The sequence below is a fragment of the Micromys minutus genome (genome assembly GCF_963924665.1).
Source record: "Micromys minutus genome assembly, chromosome: 16".
Lineage (NCBI taxonomy): Eukaryota > Metazoa > Chordata > Mammalia > Rodentia > Muridae > Micromys > Micromys minutus.
The window spans coordinates 37,617,666-37,637,450 of NC_137985.1; the positions used below are offsets into that span (position 1 = coordinate 37,617,666).

At 47.0% G+C, this 19,785-nt stretch overlaps 1 protein-coding gene across 3 annotated transcripts; it reads left to right on the top strand.

The window, feature by feature from the left end:
- Positions 1-6,567: 6,567 nt before the first annotated feature.
- Positions 6,568-19,262, top strand: HYOU1 (hypoxia up-regulated 1). 3 transcript variants are annotated; one of them, XM_080930740.1, is made up of 26 exons: positions 6,568-6,609; positions 7,539-7,636; positions 7,851-7,944; positions 8,094-8,172; positions 8,294-8,448; positions 8,549-8,625; positions 8,897-9,078; positions 9,515-9,630; positions 11,153-11,345; positions 11,702-11,836; positions 11,943-12,025; positions 12,142-12,274; positions 12,444-12,631; positions 12,873-13,011; positions 14,191-14,251; positions 14,407-14,486; positions 14,836-15,015; positions 15,124-15,296; positions 15,396-15,483; positions 15,602-15,724; positions 15,915-16,048; positions 16,166-16,250; positions 16,361-16,601; positions 16,695-16,745; positions 17,745-17,795; positions 17,914-19,262. In XM_080930740.1, the coding sequence occupies exons 2-26, from the start codon at positions 7,546-7,548 to the stop codon at positions 17,973-17,975; spliced, it is 2,994 nt and encodes a 997-aa protein (XP_080786866.1). In that variant the 5' UTR covers positions 6,568-6,609; positions 7,539-7,545; the 3' UTR covers positions 17,976-19,262. The 3 variants fall into 3 exon arrangements, with proteins under 3 accessions (XP_080786866.1, XP_080786868.1, XP_080786867.1); XM_080930742.1 differs by lacking the exon at positions 6,568-6,609 and adding an exon at positions 6,659-6,755; XM_080930741.1 differs by lacking the exon at positions 6,568-6,609 and adding an exon at positions 6,661-6,951.
- The last annotated feature ends 523 nt before the right edge of the window (positions 19,263-19,785 follow it).

Consider the following 19,785-nt stretch of genomic DNA (forward strand, 5'->3'; position numbering starts at 1 on the left):
TATATTTTGTCTTGTGCATCAGAGTGTGTAACTCCTGATACACTCAATACATGTTTGCTGAGGTGCAAAATGCACAATGAAACTTCCAAGACTGTTAACTTTATCCTGTCTATAGAGGCAGGGGCAAGCAAAGAGCAGGGAGTGGCAGCTTTAAGAGCAGAGTGATTTAATAAGTCAAGGTCTTGGCTATCCCACAGCTATATGTAGAGATAGCTCTGTGTTCTGTGTCCTGTTTGTGTGTCAAAGGGAACCATGAAAAGTTTGTGTCAAAAAAAAAAAAAAAAAAAGCATTGTGAGGAAAGCGACAATGATATCAAGGTGACATTTTGTTCACTAAGACTGATTTAATGAATTTTGTTATCTAGGCAGATGTCCCTGCTCTCATCATCCCACGTGTGGCTGTGGCCCTCTGGTAGCATGCTCTATGGAAGGCCCTTTCCTTCCGGTCCAGGGGAAGACCATTTCTCAGTTTAAACATATGAGTAGCTGAGCTCTCCTACTAGAACCTCCAAACATGCTCTCAAGAAGTATTGTGATGCCAGGCTAGTCAGGGATACATAATGAGACCTTGTCTTCAAACAAAATAAAAAGAGAATAGCACAGGGTGAAGTGTGCCAGCTTGTGCTCCTCTTCCTGCTACATGGCAGTCTTTCTTTCCCTGATGTCTGGATCTGGCCCTGCCCGTACCTTTAGGTTTTATTGATGTGTGATACTATGACCAAAACTGGGCTGGCGGAGACCCCACAGCTCCTCTTCCACCTACTACTTTGCTTTTCACTTCTTGACAAATACACTTTCTTCACTACCCACTTCTAGAATTGTACTAAATGTTCAAAAGGTTAAGGAACAAAATGTGCTCCTTGAGCCCCACCCTAGACAACAGGCATTAAAAACAACAGCCGGTAACCAGGGATGGTACCTCATGCCTGTAATTTGAAAGGCTGGAGCAGAAGGCTGCCATGAGTTCAAGGCTAGCCTAAGAGACTCTGTCTCAAAACAAAAAAAGAGGCGGTAATCAACCCTCATTCTCATGTAGAAAATTATACCTAACAGTGCTTTGCTTTTCACAGAGCCCTTGCAGCACTCAAGCGCAAAAAGAGGTATAATTACCCTAGGGGAACGGTGTTTCTATGGCCATAAACATCAAAAGTTGTTTGAAAATAAAGCAAGAGTTCTTCATTTGCTTGATGTTTAATTATATGTGGGGGCGGGGCATGAGGCTAAAGGTACACTTGTCAGAACACATACCAGGGTTGTCTAGTAATTCTACTTTTCTGACTCTAAGAAAGTCAGTCAGGAAGAAACAGAAACAGGAAAGGAATATGTGCGCAGATTCACTAACAGTTTTGTCCACTGAGGATTCCAGTTCTGAAATAATTCAAAAATCAATATAACTTAAACATCTTTTATTTATGGATGTTTTGCCTGGATGTATAAGCACTATGTTAATGTGGTGCCACAAAGGCCAGAAGAGGGTGCTGGATTTCCTGGAACTGCAGTTACAGACAGTTGTAAGCCAATATGTGGAATGCTGGGATGTGGACCCAGGGACCCAGGTCCTCTTGCAAAGAAGCCTCTTCTGATCTCCAAGGTCTCCAGGAACACACGTGGTACACAAACATATATGCAAGAAAAACATTCATATACATAGAATAAATCTAAACATATTATTAAATAGTTTGTTTTTATTTTTATTTATTTTTTCTGTGCATTGGTGTTTTCCCTGTATGTCTATGTGAGAATTTCACATCATTGGAACTGGAGTTATAGACAGTTGTGAGCTGCCATGTGGGTGCTGAATTGAACCAGGGCCTTTTAGGAAGAGCAGCCAGTGCTCTTAACCACCGAGCCAACTTTCCAGGCCCCTTAAAATAGTTTTAAAAGCCTAAAACCATATCTGTGGTGGAACTCTTTCCTTGTATGGAAGTGGCCCTAATTTCATCACTGTTGCTAGGGGTTGGGGAAGGAAGTTAATGAGATCAATTCAGAACCAAATGCTGGAGCATAGCATGCTAGTACATACGTATGAGCCAAGCATTTGGTAGGACGAGACCAAAGGATCACAGTAACTTTGAGGACAACATAGGCTACAGTTTACCCTAAATGACAAGACCTTGTCTCATTGATTTTAAATAGGGACTAAAGAGATGGCTCAGCACTTAAGAGAACTTGTTGTTCTTGCAAAGGATCTGGGTTTGGTTCCCAGCATCCATGTGGCAAGGAACAACCATCTATGACTCTAGTTCTAGAATCTACTAAATGATAATGTCACCATCTTCTGGCCTCCTAAGAAACTGCACATTCACTGAACATACCTGTACACCAGCAAAACTTCCTATACATATATAAAATAAATATAAATCCTTTTACAACAAACAAAAAACACCCAAATATATAAGAAAGAGGAGGAAGTCAGCCAAAATAACACTCCCCCACCAAAAAGGGGAGACAGGCATCATGGCAAGCACTTATAATCCTAGTAATTGTGAGGTGGAGACAGGAAGAAATAGAATTCAAGGACAACCTCAACTAAGTTCAAGGCCAAGCCTGGGCCATAGAAGACCTAGAGCACTTGCTTGCCTTTGCACAGGACCCCAGTTCTGCTTTCAGTATCTGAAGGGATTCTAGCCAGCCCACCACATATGGCCAACATGGCTCTGGCAGGCCTTGCCCTTCTTCCCCATTCCCTCTGCCTTGCTAAAAACCCATTAGATTACATTGCTAAAGTTAACCAAGGTCTATTCCCTTATTTGGCCACTTCTTCCTCCTGAGTCTGACTACCAAAGTCCAGCAAAGTATTGAATTCCAGCAGGCAAAAGCTAATTAGCATGCCCAATTAAAATTAAACTCCTCATCCTGACATGGTGTTTCCCTTTTTACCTTTATAAACTGCCATTTTTTCCTATGGGCCTCATCTGTCTTCTGTCTACCCAAAGGCAGTCCTTTGTCCCTGTCTCTGGAATAAATACCTCTTACCTTCTCCCTAGTTCCCTTCTCCTTCTCCCTCACACTCTATCTCTTGTCTTTTTCCCTAGGCCATCTCTCCAGCCCCAATCTGACCCTTCCTTATGGCCTCTTTGGGCACTTCATTCACATGATACTTATGCATGCTTAGGAATTATCATACATAATGAAATAAATCTTTAATTTTTTTTTTTTCTGGGCTGGAGAGATGGCTTAGTGGCTAAGAGCACTCACTGACTGCTCTTCCAGAGATCCTGAGTTCAATTCCCAGCAACCACATGGTGGCTACAACCATCTGTAATTGGATCCGATGCCCTCTTCTGGTGTATCTGAAGATAGCAATTGTGTATACATAACTAAAATAAATGAATCTTAAATTTTTTTCATTAAAAAGTCATGGCAGTTTATGCTTTTAGTTATGATTACTAGTGCTGTGATAAAACATCATGACCAAAAAGTAAGTAGGGGAGAAAATGACTTATTTGGCTAATACTCTATATCAATATTAATCATCAAAGGAAGTCAGGACAGGAACTCAAGCAGGGGGGGAATTTAGATGCAGGAGCTGATGCAGAGGCCATGTAGGGGTGTTTCTTATTGCTTTGCTCCCCATGGCTTACTCGGCTTGCTTTCATATAGAACTCAGGCCCATCAGCTAATAGATGATCCCACTTACAATGGGCTGGGCCCTCCATCAATCACTAATTGAGAAAATGCTTTATGTCTGGAATTTTTTTGTTTTGGGTTTTTTTTTTTTTTTTTTTTTTTTTTTTTTTTTGGTTGTTGTTTGTTTGTTTGAGACAGGATTTCTCTGTGTAGACCTGGCTGCCTTGAACTCATTCTGTAGACCAGGATGGCCTCTAACTCACAAATATCTACCTGTCTCTGCCTCCTGAGTGCTGAGATTAAAGGTATGTCCCACCACTACCTGGCCACATTTTTTTTTATTAAATTATACAGAAGCTCAGCGCTACAGTCCACTGATACTGTCCAAACAGGACATATATTTTGCAATCAGCAATGTATTTATTTGCCAGCATTCTAGAAGCCTGTGTACTGATTTCTTTGGTATGCTACCTTTCTTTAAAGGTAAGCACAATCCCCACTTCCATAAAAGTTTGCCTCCTTTTAAATTTTGTGTAAGTGAAAAACACAGCATGTATACGTTGGCTGGGTTTCTTTCTGCATGGGTAAGTAGCCTAGACTGTTCTGGATCTCGAGATCCTTCAACCTCATTCTGCCAACTACTAGTAGTACAGGCCTGTGCTGGTGTACTCAATCTGTGTTCAGTTTAATCTTGTCAGTTTAGCCCTTAGCTTTGTACTACAGCAATGTTCTTTCCTTTGATACCTGCACGGTGCCAGAGAAGGGTTGTATTCTTCGGTTGTTCTGGATCTGAACAGTGAGTTAATCAACCAAGGTCAATCCAAATCAGGTGTTTTTACATGAAAATTTTCCATTGTTCTACAACTTGTCCATGTGAAGTACTGTTCTCTTTCTTTCTTTTTTTTTTTTTTCCTTGTTAAAGAACAAAACAGGTGGCTCCCTAGAGCACTTGCACCTGCCGTACCTCCCAAGGGGACTGATATCCAGGCTGAGGACTGTAATGGCCTTGCTTCTGTCAAAGGGGTATTCTCGGGGTAGGAGTTTCTCTTAGGAACAGGAAACTGGGCTTCTAGATCAGCAATCATCTGATAGATTAAATAAATATATGAAACCAATGGACATACTTGATTGTAACTTTTCCAAGGGCAATTCATAACACTTTCTGGAGTCCTAGCTCTTAGAACAGTCCTCGCCCATCCCAGAGCAAGTGTTACATGTATAATTTTCAAAATAGATGGAATGTTCAATCTATTGCCTCTTTGGACAGAAGTGGAGTTATTGTTGAGAAACAAAATCTTTTTCCCTGCAATTAAGGACTTGAGGGGTGGAGCCAGAAGGACTGTGAGCCCAAGGCCAGCTTACATGAAACTCTGTCTCAAAAATGAAAAACCAAACAGAAGCAAAACAAAAAATAAAATTGTTCAGTGTGCACTGTGGCACATACTTATTATCCTAGCACCCTGGAGGCAGAATTTTAGGCAATAAGTTTGAGAGAACGTGCACGTGTGCACACACACACACCCCATATATGTGTGTATACCACACTCGAAAGCAAAAAAACAAAAGAACTGACAACTTACATGTCCATCACAATGGTAGATAAAACCCACATTATGTAATGTTGTACACAATATTGTACAGTAGTAACGAGGCAAATCCCACCAACACAGAAAATTCATATTTGGAAAATAGCAAATAATTGCAGGGGTTTTTTGTTATTTTTCAGAAAATGTTACTTTTTAAATCTTATTTTTATAAGTACACTGTTGCTGTCTTCAGACACACCAGAAGAGGGCATGAGATTCCATTACAGATGGTGATGAGCCACCATGTGGTTGCTGGGAATTGAACTCAGGACTTCTGGAAAAGCAGTCAGTACTCTTAACCGCGGAGCCATCTCTCCAGCCCAAATGTTACTTTTCTAGAGAGAGTTATGTGTGCAAATCAGATTGAGTAGTAAAGCTACATAAATCGTACTACAGATGAGAGTGGGAGGTTGTGTCAGGGGACTTAACTTATAAATCTATCCAAGACTGCACCTGTTTCGTCTGGTGTGCTTACATCGTGTTATGACTTTAAGCAAAGGTCTGTTTCTTTTTTTTTTTCTTTTCCTTCCTTTCTTTGTGTGTGTGTGTTTGGTTTAGGTTTTTGATACAGGGTTTCTCTGGGTAGCCTTGGCTGTTGTGAAACTTGCTCTGTAGACCAGGCTGGCCTCAAGCACGTAGAGATCTGTCTGCCTCCGCCTCCCAACTGCTAAGATTAAATTCACCACCCTCCAGCCTTATGATTTTTATATCACATGAATACTGATTTCTTCTTTTTTGTTTTTCAACAATGTTGTTGATGGAATCCAGAGCCTCAACTGCGCCAGACAAGATCTGTCAGAATTACTGAGCTTCTTTCCCAGCCCTGAACCATTCCAAAAAAGAAACGGTGAGAGTAACAAACAGGGTTCGAAGTCAAAGCCAAATTCTGTCACAAACAGAATTTTATCTCCGATCCATCAGCGAACATCATTATTTTTGTGGCTTATAGTTCTTCAATGAAAACGGAAGGTTGGAGCTCTCCTCCGGTTATCTTGCCGCAGCCCAGAGCAAACGCACGCAACTCTTCCGCGTCGCCGCAGCGAAAGCAGCTCAGTACTATTCCTTCGTGCGGATGCCCCAAGTAACCGGAAGGAGACCGAAGACTTCGAAACCCACGAGCGTACCTGCTCCCACGCGAGGCTCCGCCAGGGTTCCGCATCGAAGCGTCTAGCACCAAGGCTAGCAGAAGTCCCGCGAGGAGCAGCCCGGCCGTGAACCGTGACGTGGTCCAATCTGCAACCGGCTCCGGCGGTTTTGTCCCAACCGGTACTCAGGCCCAGCTGCGGCCTGGGGGGGCGGAGCCGGAGGGGGTGGGTCTTCTACGTGGCCCAATGGGGACGCGCGCCGGGTCTCGGGGGCAGGGCCTGGTACGCGGAGCAGGGCCGGGCAGCGGAGGCGCCAATGAGCGTGCGCCGCGTCCGGGGCCGGCTGGTGCGCGAGACGCCGCTGAGAGGTTAGTGGCCACTGTAACAGTTTGCAAACCAGGGGGAGTTGTGAAGGGCCTTGGGTTGGGGTCGTGCTGCTGGCCGTGTGGTTACGTCCTCGCCGCGTTGATCCCGGAGCGAGGGGCGCAGGAGCTGAAGGCCAGAGGGAGCGGGGGTGAGGATGGAGCAGCCGCCGGGCCGCGGCTCCTAGGGGAGGCAGCGTGCTAGCTTCGGGGGCGGGCCGGTAGCGGGAGCGAGGGCCGTACGGACACCGGTGCCTTCGGCCTTGAAGTTCAGGCACTGAGCTGCCCTCTCACGCTCGGGGTGGGCCGGAATCCATTTCTGGGAGTGGGATCTTCCACCTTCGTCAGGTGAGGTTTAGGTGAACGCTCACCCGGCTAGTAACCTTAACCCGTACAAGGTCTGCGTAGGCAGCGGGGCCCAGGATTGGGATGGGCAAGGAGGGTGGGCTGGACATTGCTCAAGGGTTGCAGAGAAGGGGGCAGACCCTTCTATGCCAGCCATCCCCAACGTCATCACCTTCCAGTTTCTGTCCAGTCTCAGCCTGGCTTTACCCGCCACCAGGGGAGCTCCAGGTGTGAGGTAGTTGAACCGATTTCGAGGGACCTGGCCAAGCTCCAGGTGTCTGACAGGTACAATGCTGTGGTGTGCCAATTACTTGCCTGTACGTGTTCAGAAAAAAAGGTCAAACCTCCAAAGAAGAATTTATCTAAATTAGTGGTGGAGGGCCCTTTTGCTTCAGCCCGAATGTGGGACACTTGGAAGGATGTTTAAAATGATTGAAGCTCCTCAGGGAGGAAGAGAAGGGGTTCGATCTGCTGTGCTTTTAACCAAGAGTACAACAGATAAGAATCTTAGAGCTTGTCTGTTCTGGGATGCGGTTCTGTTTCCTTCTTCATTCAGCATCCAGTTACAAGTGTTCTTCCTTCTCCACCAGGGTCACAATGGCAGCCACAGTAAGAAGGCAGAGGCCAAGGAGGCTACTCTGTTGGGCCTTAGTGGCTGTCCTCTTAGCAGACCTGTTGGCACTGAGCGGTATGTACCCGAAAAAGGTGACAAGGAAGGGTAAATGTAAGAATAAAATGGCACGAGGTGTCTACTCAAGTTTAGGGTTGCTGGATCTAGCCCCCCCCCTTTTTTTTTGTCTTTGCCATGGAAAGCAGGGTGCTTGCATTGGTTTAACTTAGGAAGACAGGAAGGTGTGGGAAGCAGAGAACTGACAGATAACTACTTTCTGTCTTCCCTTCAGACACATTGGCTGTGATGTCTGTGGACCTGGGCAGTGAATCCATGAAGGTGGCCATTGTCAAGCCTGGAGTGCCCATGGAGATTGTATTGAACAAGTAAGAGTAGATCTGTGTGTGTGGGGGGGGGTGTATATAATTTACAGTGCCCATTTAAGACTATGGTGGCTGAGCCCCAGGGTGAGATCTGGAGGCTTCTAGCTTGCTACTCTGCTGCTGGCAGCTAGGCTAATGCTGCTTTTTCTTAGGGAATCTCGGAGGAAAACTCCAGTGACTGTGACCTTGAAGGAAAATGAAAGGTTTTTAGGTGATAGTGCAGCCGGCATGGTGAGTGACAGCCCTCGCCAGATTGGTTCCCCCAGAGGCTAGCCTCTTACCTAGCTGGATGAAGTAGAGGCAAGCTAAGGTAGCTTTGGGCCTAAGAACCCGCTTGGTCTTCTTCCTTCAGGCCATCAAGAACCCAAAAGCTACGCTCCGTTACTTCCAGCACCTCCTTGGAAAACAGGCAGATAACCCTCATGTGGCTCTTCATCAGTCTCGTTTCCCAGAACATGAACTAAACATTGACCCACAGAGGCAGACTGTGCGCTTCCAGATCAGTCCGTGAGTGTCCGGAAGGGGAAAGTACCCCCTTGTTGGCATGTATTGTTGATTATTGGGCTTGGTGTTTGTCTTCCTGTTCCTCAACTCCTCCTCTCCACAGGCAGCTGCAGTTTTCTCCTGAGGAGGTGCTGGGTATGGTTCTGAACTACTCCCGTTCCTTGGCTGAAGATTTTGCAGGTGAGCATTAAGGTGGGGCTGGTGGCAGTGGGACTTCCCCAAATGTACAGTGAATGCCAAGCAGGGGCTCTTTTATGTCTTCTTGAAAGTTAGGCTTGGGATATGCTCCTGGCATCTAGTATGTAGGGGACAGAGAGGCTAATAAACATCCTAGAATGTACTAGGTAGGCCTAATAGAAAATGAATCACCTGGCTCAGAGTCAGTGGTACTGTCTGGGAACCTTGGTCTGAGGTTTGGAGTTGGTGAGATCCTGATCTTTTGACCTCGTAGAGCAACCCATTAAGGATGCAGTGATCACCGTGCCAGCCTTTTTCAACCAGGCCGAGCGCCGAGCCGTGCTGCAGGCTGCTCGAATGGCTGGCCTCAAGGTGCTGCAGCTCATCAATGACAACACTGCCACAGCCCTGAGTTATGGTGTCTTCCGCCGGAAAGATATCAATTCCACTGCACAGGTAAGACGGAGGCCTCCTGGCCACTAGATACACACGATGCTGCTTCTGAGCATGAAGGATCCTTGACCCGTTTTGCATTTTGTTTGCATGGCCATCCCTTGACAAAGTTGTGACAAATAGCTGCCCTTCAGTACCCACTGGAGTTGGTCAGCTTTATGAAGGACAACAGTTTGGTTTTTAGGCAGACAAGTAGACAGGCATCCTGCATTTGATAAACCATCTCTGTTTTGGTTTTGGGGGGGTAGGTGGGAAGGGTGAGATAGGATTTCTCGGTGTGGCCTTGCTGTCCTGTAACTCACTGTGTAGACGAGGCTGGCCTTGAACTCAGATTCACCTGCCTTTGCTTTCTGAGCACTGGAATTAAAGGTGTGCACCACGCTACCCAGCTTGGCTTCTACATTAGATTCTCATGACAGTATCCTTGGTGTCTCCACAGAATGTCATGTTCTATGACATGGGCTCAGGCAGCACTGTGTGCACCATCGTGACCTACCAAACAGTGAAGACAAAGGAAGCTGGGATGCAACCACAGCTGCAGATCCGGGGCGTGGGGTAGGTTATTGAGACCCAAAGCAGAGGTGTCTCCTGGATTTTGGGTGCCTTTGCTGGTTCCTGAAGGAACCCTTCTTGGATACAGTATGGGTTTCTGAAGGGGCTGCTCCCAAGGAAGAAAAGGCGGGCCTTCTGATTCCTGGCATATTGTGTCAGTATCAGTGTCTGTCTTTCTTCCTCCTTTTTGTTTCTTGTTGGTTTTGGTATTTCAAGACAGTGTTTCTCTGTTTAGCCCTGGCTATCCTGAAACTCCCTCTGTAGACCAGGCTGGCCTGGAACTCTGCCTTCCGAGTACTAGGGTTAAAGGCATCTGCTATGCCACCACAGCCCTACCAAGTCTGTTTTTCCTGAGCCTGATTCTAGAGTCTCACACACGCTCTACATGCATTCTGCCACTAAACTGTATATGCCTGGAACTTACTGTGTTGTTCAGGTTGGTCAGAAACTTCTGGCAGTCCTACCTCTGTCTTGTCACCTATAGAATTTAAAAAACAACAGCAACAAAATCCTTCCAAAACAAGGTATTGAGGTATAATTCTAGCACTGAGAGGTGAAGGCAGGAGGGTCAGAATTAAAAACCAACTAGCTACATCTGGAGTGCAGTGTAGAATGTGTGAGATCCTGTTTGGGGAGAAGAAAAATAAGTTTTCAGCGCTTCACTGTTCAGCTTGGAAGTTCTCTTAAGATGCTGGTGTACTCTATATTGGGGTCTTGCCTAGTACTCATGGCCCCAGCCTCACCAGTAAGGAGATAAGCTGCCAGTGTAACAGTGCTCTCCGTACACCTGTGTGAGCTCTGCCTGCTGCAGCTGAGCCTGAGCTCTTTCACTGTTTTGTTTTATTTGTTGGAGATCTCTACATAGTCCTGTCTGTTATGGAACTCTGTAGAGACTAGGCTGGCCTAGAACTCAGAGATTCGCCTGCCTCTGCCTCCCAAATGCTGGGTGTAAAAGAATGAGCTGCATGGAGATGAAGCCACCATGGGTGGCTCCTCTTACTCTTAAAGAATATGTCTGTCATTCTTCAGAGCTTTGAATGCACTCTCCTACTTCCTGCCTTGGGGTCTTCTGTCTAGAATGACCTTCACTCTCTTCTCTGACTAATTTTCAATGGTATGGACTTTCTATGTGCATTCTGTGAGCCTTTTTTGCTTTTCTTCATTCGTTTTGAGACAGGGTCTCTCTGTGTAACCCTGGCTGGCCTAGGAGTCTATGTAGAGCAGACTAGCCTCAAACTCACAGATGCTGGTGCGTCTTTTTTATGACGTGTATGATGTCACATATAGGAGGTTATTCTATTAGATTATAAACTCCTTGACAGCAGGGAGCTGTCTCCTCTCCTGTTCCTCTTGTCACTTACCTTCAAATACTTGATACCCAGCAATATCTTGAATGATGAGGTAGATGAGCTGCTCCTGAATTGCTGTATGCTGTGGGGAACTGCAGGTAGAGCACTGTTGTGTCTTGTGGCAGAGAGAGGGCCACCTCTGTCCTTACACTGTACTTGTTTCTTTTCTTGAATAGATTTGACCGCACCCTGGGTGGCCTGGAGATGGAGCTTCGGCTTCGAGAACACCTGGCTAAGCTCTTCAATGAGCAGCGAAAGGGCCAGAAAGCCAAGGATGTTCGGGAAAACCCTCGTGCCATGGCCAAACTGCTTCGGGAAGCCAATCGGCTCAAAACTGTCCTGAGTGCCAATGCTGATCACATGGCACAGGTGCCCACATGGGACCTTTTTTTTTTTTTTAAGATTTATTTATTTATTATATATGTGTACACTGTAGCTGTCTTGACACACCAGAAGAGAGCATCAGATCTCATTACAGATGGTGGTGAGCCACCATGTGGTTGCTGGGAATTGAACTCAGTACCCCTGGAAGAGCAGTTGGTGCTCTTAACTGAGCCATCTCTCCAACCCCACATGGGACCTTCTAGAGAGCAGCCTTGTGGCTTCTGTTCATGGGGATCAAGGGTCTTTTATTCCTCCCAAAGTCCTGTTCTGTTTTCTTGAATCCCATCTTCTCTTCCTGAGAGAGCAGACCTGGCCAGAACCTCTTACTCCTCTTCCCGCAGATCGAGGGCTTGATGGATGACGTGGACTTCAAGGCAAAAGTAACTCGAGTGGAGTTCGAGGAGCTGTGTGCAGATTTGTTTGATCGAGTGCCTGGGCCTGTGCAGCAGGCTCTGCAGAGTGCCGAGATGAGCTTGGTGAGGGATGAGGGAGACAGACGTGCCTACGGGAGAGCATAGCACACCCACAAAGTGTCAGATGGAAAGGGCGTTAACTCCCGCATCTCACCTTCCCCTTCTGCAGGATCAGATTGAGCAGGTGATCCTGGTGGGTGGGGCCACTCGTGTTCCCAAAGTTCAAGAGGTGCTGCTAAAGGCTGTGGGCAAGTAAGTATGGTGTCAGGGCTAGGCATGGAGCTGTAGGCTGGGCACCTACCCGATGAGGGGATGAGGGAGGGAGAATCCACTCCCAGGTAGATAATGCCAAAGCTTGTGTCTCCTAGGGAGGAACTAGGAAAGAACATCAATGCAGATGAAGCAGCTGCCATGGGGGCTGTGTACCAGGCAGCGGCACTCAGCAAAGCCTTTAAAGTGAAGCCATTTGTTGTGCGTGATGCTGTTATTTACCCCATCCTGGTAAGCTTGACCTAGTGATGCACTCCCTTCGCTTCTCTGGGTGACATCTCTATTCACCTCTATCTGTATTCACTTCAACCTGTCCCTTTTTCTTTAGGCTGAGATCCTATTCCCTCTTACAGAACTTTCCCTGGTTCTCCAATGCACCTTCTTCTTGCCTGTTATGTAGGTGGAGTTCACAAGGGAGGTGGAGGAGGAGCCTGGGCTGCGAAGCCTGAAGCACAATAAACGTGTGCTCTTCTCCCGAATGGGGCCCTACCCTCAGCGCAAAGTCATCACCTTTAACCGCTACAGCCATGATTTCAACTTTCACATCAACTACGGTGACCTGGGCTTCCTGGGGCCTGAGGATCTTCGGTGAGGGGCGGGGGCAGGATGGCACCTCCAGGGTGTGGGAGGTGTGCCTGCCCGATTATCTAAGGATGGGAAGGGGAATGTGGGAATGAAGGGCTGAAGTGGGTTAGGGTTGTCTTAGAGGGTACATCTTTCTGAGTCCTGGGTAGGAACCCTGACATCTCATGCCTGTGGGTCATGTGGTCTAGAGTTAGTTATGGGCGAGGTGGATCTTCTCAAACTCTTTTCTTTTCCTCCAAACCAGGGTATTTGGCTCCCAGAATCTAACCACAGTGAAACTAAAAGGTGTGGGAGAAAGCTTCAAGAAATATCCCGACTATGAGTCCAAAGGCATCAAGGCCCACTTTAACCTGGACGAGAGTGGGGTGCTCAGTTTAGACAGGGTAAGAGCAAAAAAGAACCCTTATCTGGGTAGGGGTGAATCCTGAACCCACCAGCTTCTCTCAGACTTGGTTCCACAGGATAACCGTAAAGCATTTTAGAAGTTGATCGGATGAATCTTGGCTTTAAACACAGTGCAGCAATGGGGTTCTTTGTGACCAGCATATGCTAATGTGCTGTAACTTGCTTAGAGAGAAATACAGATTTTTTTAAAACATATGTGTGGGTATATGTCTGTGTACCATTTATGTGCCTGGTGCCCTTGAAGGCTAAAGAGGATATTGCATCCTCTAGAATTGGAGTTAACAATGGATGTGGATGCTGGGGTTTGGACCCAGTGCTGAGCCATCTCTCCTGCCCCTTAAGATTTTTTAAGTATGTGTGTATAATGGGGATGGGATGCAAGCGTGCCACAGCAGTCATAGAGCCAAAAGAAGCAGGAAATGGTTTTCTTCTACCTTTGGTAAAAGGCTGGTAGTGGCTCAAAATAGTTGGCTCACCTTTACCTGCTGAGCCATCTTGCCAGCTCAGAGAAACCCTTTTTTAAATTCAATTTAAAATAAAATGTGTATGGGTGGTTTGCCTGTACATGTGTCTGCATCATATGTATATTTGATGCCCAAGGAGGCCAGAAGAGGGCATCAGATCCCTGGGCCTGCTGTGAGATGGTTGTGAGCCATCATACCAATGCTGAGCATCAGTATCTGGGTTCTCTGGAAAACAAGTCCATGCTCTTTGCTGCTGAGCCATGTCTTGGACCCCTAAATAAGCCTGTTGCCAGGTGTGGTGGAACAGCTCTCTCTGAGTTTAAGGCCACCCTTGTCTACAGAGTGACTCTAGGACAGCCAGGGCTCTTATATAGAGAAACCCTGTCTCAAAAAACAAGGCAAAAAATGGCTTTTGAATTAGTATTTTCTGGCACACTGGGAAAATGGTCCATTGTATTAACCAAGTGGAGACCTAGAGGGCTCTAAGGAGAGGACGGGGAGCCTGTCCTACGAGGGCTGCCTCTTAAAAGGGGCATTGGCCATCCAGGAGTCCCAGGAAAGGAAGGTGAGAGAGTGGGTCCTCACAGGTGCAAGTTATTTTGTATTCCTAATGTATGCATAAGCAACATACTTAGGGAACAACATAGGTTGTTAAGCAGTTTTGTTTTGTTTTTTAAAAACATTTCAAAATAGGTGGAGTCTGTATTTGAGACCCTGGTGGAGGACAGCCCGGAGGAAGAATCTACTCTTACCAGTAAGATGAACATGGGCTCTTGTGTGTATGCACTTGTCTGCCAGCAAGCAAGATTAAACATACATGCCTGCTTGGGCAGGGGTGGGTGATGGCATTGTGTGGGAAGTGGAGTTGCTGTTGGATTCCCTCTTGAACCTCTGCTTCTTCCCTCCTAGAACTTGGCAACACCATTTCCAGCCTGTTTGGAGGTGGTATCTCATCAGATGCCAGAGAGAATGGTACTGATGCTGTACAGGTAAGGTACCGAATAGCAAGTGCCTGGGGCTGGAGAGATGTAGACCGAGCAGAATCTGGCAGGCCTCCCAGCTGCCTGGAGTACAGTCTTCTTCCCTCACCTGTGGCAGGCTGCCCTGCTCCTCCTTCATTAGATTTGAGCCACTACCAGAGCCTACGGCGTTTTTCATCTCCTCCTGCCTTCCCTTTGTTCTCCTAATCTCTGGAATCCCAGCAGCCCCTGTTTGCCCACAAGTATCTGCTTGACCCAAGCTTTATGCTGAGCAGTGTTCCCTTTCCAAAGGGTCAAGGTGAAGTGAAGCTCAACTAATAATATATATGATTTTTGGGGTTCCATAATTGTCTCCCAGGAGGAAGAGGAGAGCCCTGCTGAGGGGAGCAAGGATGAGCCTGCAGAGCAGCTCAAGGAGGAAGCAGAAGCCCCAGCAGAGGATACCTCTCAGCCTCCACCCTCTGAGCCTAAGGGGGATGCAGCCCCTGAGGGAGAAAAACCTGATGAGAAAGAAAATGGAGACAAGTCTGAGGCCAAGGTGAGCCACCTGCAGAAGGCTAGTGCTGCGGGGAAGCCGCTTCCTTTCATGCCTTATAGAGACGGAGATGGCTGAGGCTTTCCTTACATCACTGCTCTATCTACTCAGAAGCCCAATGAAAAGGGGCAGGCAGGGCCAGAGGGTGTCCCTCCAGCTCCAGAGGAAGAAAAAAAGCAGAAACCTGCCCGGAAGCAGAAAATGGTGGAGGAGATAGGTGTGGAGCTGGCCGTCTTGGACCTGCCAGACTTGCCAGAGGATGAGCTGGCCCGTTCCGTGCAGAAGTAAGTGCTGGCTTGTGTGGTCGGTGAGTAGGGTGTGGAAAGGTGATCCTGGAAAGACCTTGTTCCAACCCCACCCATCCCTGCCTTTTCATCTCACAGACTTGAGGACTTGACCCTGCGAGACCTAGAAAAGCAAGAAAGGGAGAAAGCTGCCAACAGCTTGGAAGCTTTTATCTTTGAGACCCAGGTTAGCAGGCAAGGGGCAGCAAGCACTCCCTGTCTCCCAGAACTTTCACTTCGGAACATGTGGCTCTCTAATCCTTGCCCCAAAGCTCATTGCATGCATGGGTTTGTGTCCTTTACAGGACAAATTATACCAACCTGAGTACCAGGAAGTGTCCACTGAGGAACAACGGGAGGAGATCTCTGGGAAACTCAGCAGCACTTCTACCTGGCTGGAGGATGAGGGATTTGGAGCCACCACTGTGGTGAGGGGCCTTCTGGGATGTGGCAGGCAGATGGGTGTGCTGCCCGTGCCCCCAACCCCTCACCCCCAACCCGCTTCTAGGGCCAGAGTGAGAAGAGCTGGGGTGTCAGCATATGAAGCAAGATGCAGGGCTGGGTCCAGGATGCTCCTTCGATCACTTCAACCCTCCTCTTCCTCCTCATGTTCATCAGATGTTGAAGGACAAGCTGGCTGAGCTGAGAAAGCTATGCCAAGGATTGTTTTTTCGGGTGGAAGAGCGCAGGAAATGGCCAGAGCGGCTTTCGGCTCTGGATAATCTCCTCAACCACTCCAGCATTTTCCTCAAGTGAGTGTTCTCTGCACACTTTCTTTGTGAACCTTTCTTTGTGTAGTCCTGCTGAGACATGACTCTCCTTTCTGCTAACTTCTGCCCTAAGCTGATCTTTTCCTCTTTGGCTTCTAGGGGTGCCCGACTCATCCCAGAGATGGACCAGATCTTCACCGAGGTGGAGATGACAACGTTAGAGAAAGTCATCAATGATACCTGGGTAATTTCTTTTAATATGTAACTGACTAATATTAGCTGGTACCCTGGGGTAATGCGAGTGAACCTGCCACATCCATGGCTAGTTCTGACTCTTCGCTGCTTTCCCCCCAGGCTTGGAAGAATGCAACTCTGGCCGAGCAGGCCAAGCTTCCTGCCACAGAGAAGCCTGTGCTGCTTTCAAAAGACATTGAGGCCAAAATGATGGCCCTGGACCGTGAGGTACAGTATCTTCTCAATAAGGCCAAGTTTACCAAACCCAGGCCACGGCCCAAGGACAAGAATGGCACCCGGACAGAGCCTCCCCTCAATGCCAGTGCTGGTGACCAAGAGGAAAAGGTCATTCCACCTACAGGTGAGGAGAGATAATGCTTTGCTCTAGTTCCTGTGAGCAGACAGAAAGCCACCTACCTCTCCCTAGGGTATCTAACTTTTGTTTTCCCTCTAGGCCAGGCTGAAGAGGCAAAGCCCATTTTAGAACCTGACAAAGAAAAGCCTGGTGAGTTGGGGACCTGAGGAATGAGACATTTCATTAGTCCTGGGGACAGGCAAACTGGCAAGCATTGTCTATTCTATGTCAGTGAATGTAGGTGGCCTTTAGTTTTTAGAAGCAGTGCTTTTTCTTTGGAAGAAACAAGGGCAAGGACAGACTGGGGAGATGGCTGAGAGGTAAGTGCTTCATTGCACAGTTTGAGGATCAGAGTTCAGATACCAGCACCCATGTAAATGCCACTCAGCCATACTGCCCACTCATATTCCAGCATGCTAAAGAAACAAGGTGTCTAGAGCAGGCTGGTTAGCTTACTTATTAGATGAATTACCAACTCCAGGTTCAAGTGAGAGATCTTCCCTGAATATATAAGAAAGTAAGCAATGAGGGAGAGACCCTGCATCAGCCTCTGGCCTCTACATGCATGGGCAAAACATGCATACTTTGGTTGTTACTTTTATGAGATAGGGTTTCTCTGTGGATAACTCTGGTTGACCTGGAACTTGCTTTGTAAACTAGGCTGGCCTTGAACTCAAAAAGATTCACCTGACGCTGTCTCTCAAGTGCTGGTATTAAAAGCATACACTACCATGTCCAGCTTTTTTTTTTTTTTTTTTTTTTTTTTTTTTTTTTTTTTTTTTCGGGCATTGTTTCTTTGTATAGTCCTAGACCAGAGAAATGTAAAAGTTTGTGGGAGGTTTGTGTGACTCAATGCTTAAGAGTTCTGGTTCCTCTTCAGTGAACTCAGTTTCTATTTTCAGCTTGTATCTAATGGCTCACAACTGTCTGTAACTCTAGTTTCAGAGGACCTGATTCTCTTTTTCTGGCCTCCAAGGCACATCTAGTGCACAGGCATATATGCAAGCACAACACCCATAAACATTAAATAAAAATTTTAAGAAGATAAAGGGAGAGACCTCAGATATGACTCACACCTGTTATACATTTACCAATCAGATTTGTAGCATCTCACTTGTTTAGTGACTGGCCTTTCCTTCTGAAATGCAGGTACAGAACCAGCAGACTCTGAGCCTCTGGAACTAGGAGGTCCTGGCGCTGGTAAGAGTGACGCCTGGGTCGTCGGGCAGCTTGTTAGGGTTGGAGGGAAAGAACAGGCTGTTGAGCCTTACACTGCTATTCTTCTCCCCCCACCCCAACCCCCGCCATCTCCCAACAGAATCTGAACAGGAAGAGCAGACAGCAGGGCAGAAACGACCTTTGAAGAACGATGAACTATAACCCCAGCTCCTGCCTCCCCACTTGCCTCCAGCCCCTCCTACCACCTCTATTTATTGTACATCAGGGTTGGAGTGGAGGTTGGTGTCCTTAGGAGCTCAAGTTCCTTCTCAGCTGAGACTGGAGGCGGCTGCACAGTCCTTGGATAGCTCCCTGGGTCACCCAGCTCTAGTTCTGTCACCAGCCCCACCCTCTGGTCTCCTACTCTCTGGCCCTGTGTCGGGAAGAATCACTATTATGTCTTAATTCTTTGCCTGTGGGTAAGTGAGAGAATGGCTGCCAGTGCTGTTGGAGACCTGGTAGTGGGAAGGATGTCGTGGGTCACCGGGGAGTGGCCGGTCTTCTCAGCATCCTTTCATCTTTCCCTCTTCCACAAAATCAGTGTCCTGTTGGGCCAGTGTCTACAGAGCCTCAGTCCCACTTGGTTTCTGAGTGCCTCTTCTCTCCTGTGTCTTCTCTTCCCTTACCCTCCTTCACCACTTCTGTCCTTGCCTTCTCTGTGCAGATTAGGCTATGGCCGCCTTGCCCAAAGCCTTTCCTCTGGACTGTCTACAGAGTAAATATGTTCTCATGGTTTGTGCGACCCCTGGTGGCTAGAGCAAACAAGAGCAGGCAAGAAGGGAAAGCCCTGTGGCCCCATATGGATTGTTGGGCCCAGGACAGTACAAGTCCAGACAGTGGTTGGCTAGGATTCGAGTATACTGCAGGCACTTGCCATCCTTGTCATTCCCAGTTCCTGTGACATCTATACTAAATGCTCTTTCCTTCTTCCCCCTGGGCTGACCAAAAATGTGCTATCTACTGTGAGCCCCTTTCCCAAGACCCTGGGGGATAGACAGACCATGGTGTGAATGTAAAAATACCACCTCACTCTCAGGCAAGCTTTATGGGTAAAGAACAGGGGGTCAGGGTTCAACTTGACTGTGTATTTTCCTAGGAAGAAGAGCCCCTTGCCCACTATAACCATGCCTAGAGTGCCTGTCCTCCAGTATTGCCCCTGCAGCAAGAGCTAGGGCCACCCCAGTGCAGGGGCAAAGCAAACCTGATAAGTCAGTCTTGTCTTTTCTACCCCCACCCTACCCACCCCACCTTACACACACACACACACACCCTTTTTTTTTTTTTTTTTTTGCCACATTGGCAGAGGGATCTAAATGTCCTACACAGTTCTCCCCTGTGTGTTTGAGTTCTTTCATTAGCAGTTCAGGCTGGTTGGACAGGTTTGAATCAAATTGTACTTTGTTCCAATGTTAATTGAGAAACTGTTTCAATAAAATATTCTTTTCTATAGATTGTGTGTGTTTTGCTTCTTCCCTCCCTTGTATGTTAGTTGTGTGTTGTTTTCAAACAGGTACTACACAGGTCAGGTTAACTGAGGTTGGCCTGCCTCCTGGCCCTCCTGCTTCCTTCTACCTGTCCAATGCAGAGATTACCATTGTGAGCCACCAAGTGCAGGGTGTTTTTTTGTTGTTGTTTTGTTTTTTGTTTTTTAAGGATTTATTTTATTTCTATGAGTACATGGTAGCTGTCTTCAGACACCAGAAGAGGTCATCAGATCTCATAACAGATAGTTACGAGCTGTTTCAGCCCCAAGTGCAGTTTTTAGATTTGGCGTTTTGGTTATATTTTTATTAAAAATGTCATTGCTACCTGTGGCATAAATAATCTTATTTAGTGTGATAAGATAGGAAGCAATTCACATGAGAAAGTGGCTTTTAAATGAATCTTGTGAGATGCTCACAGCCAGATTTCAGTGTACCTAATGTTCTTAAGGTCCATGTGTCTCTTACTGCCTTATCTCAAATCTGTACTG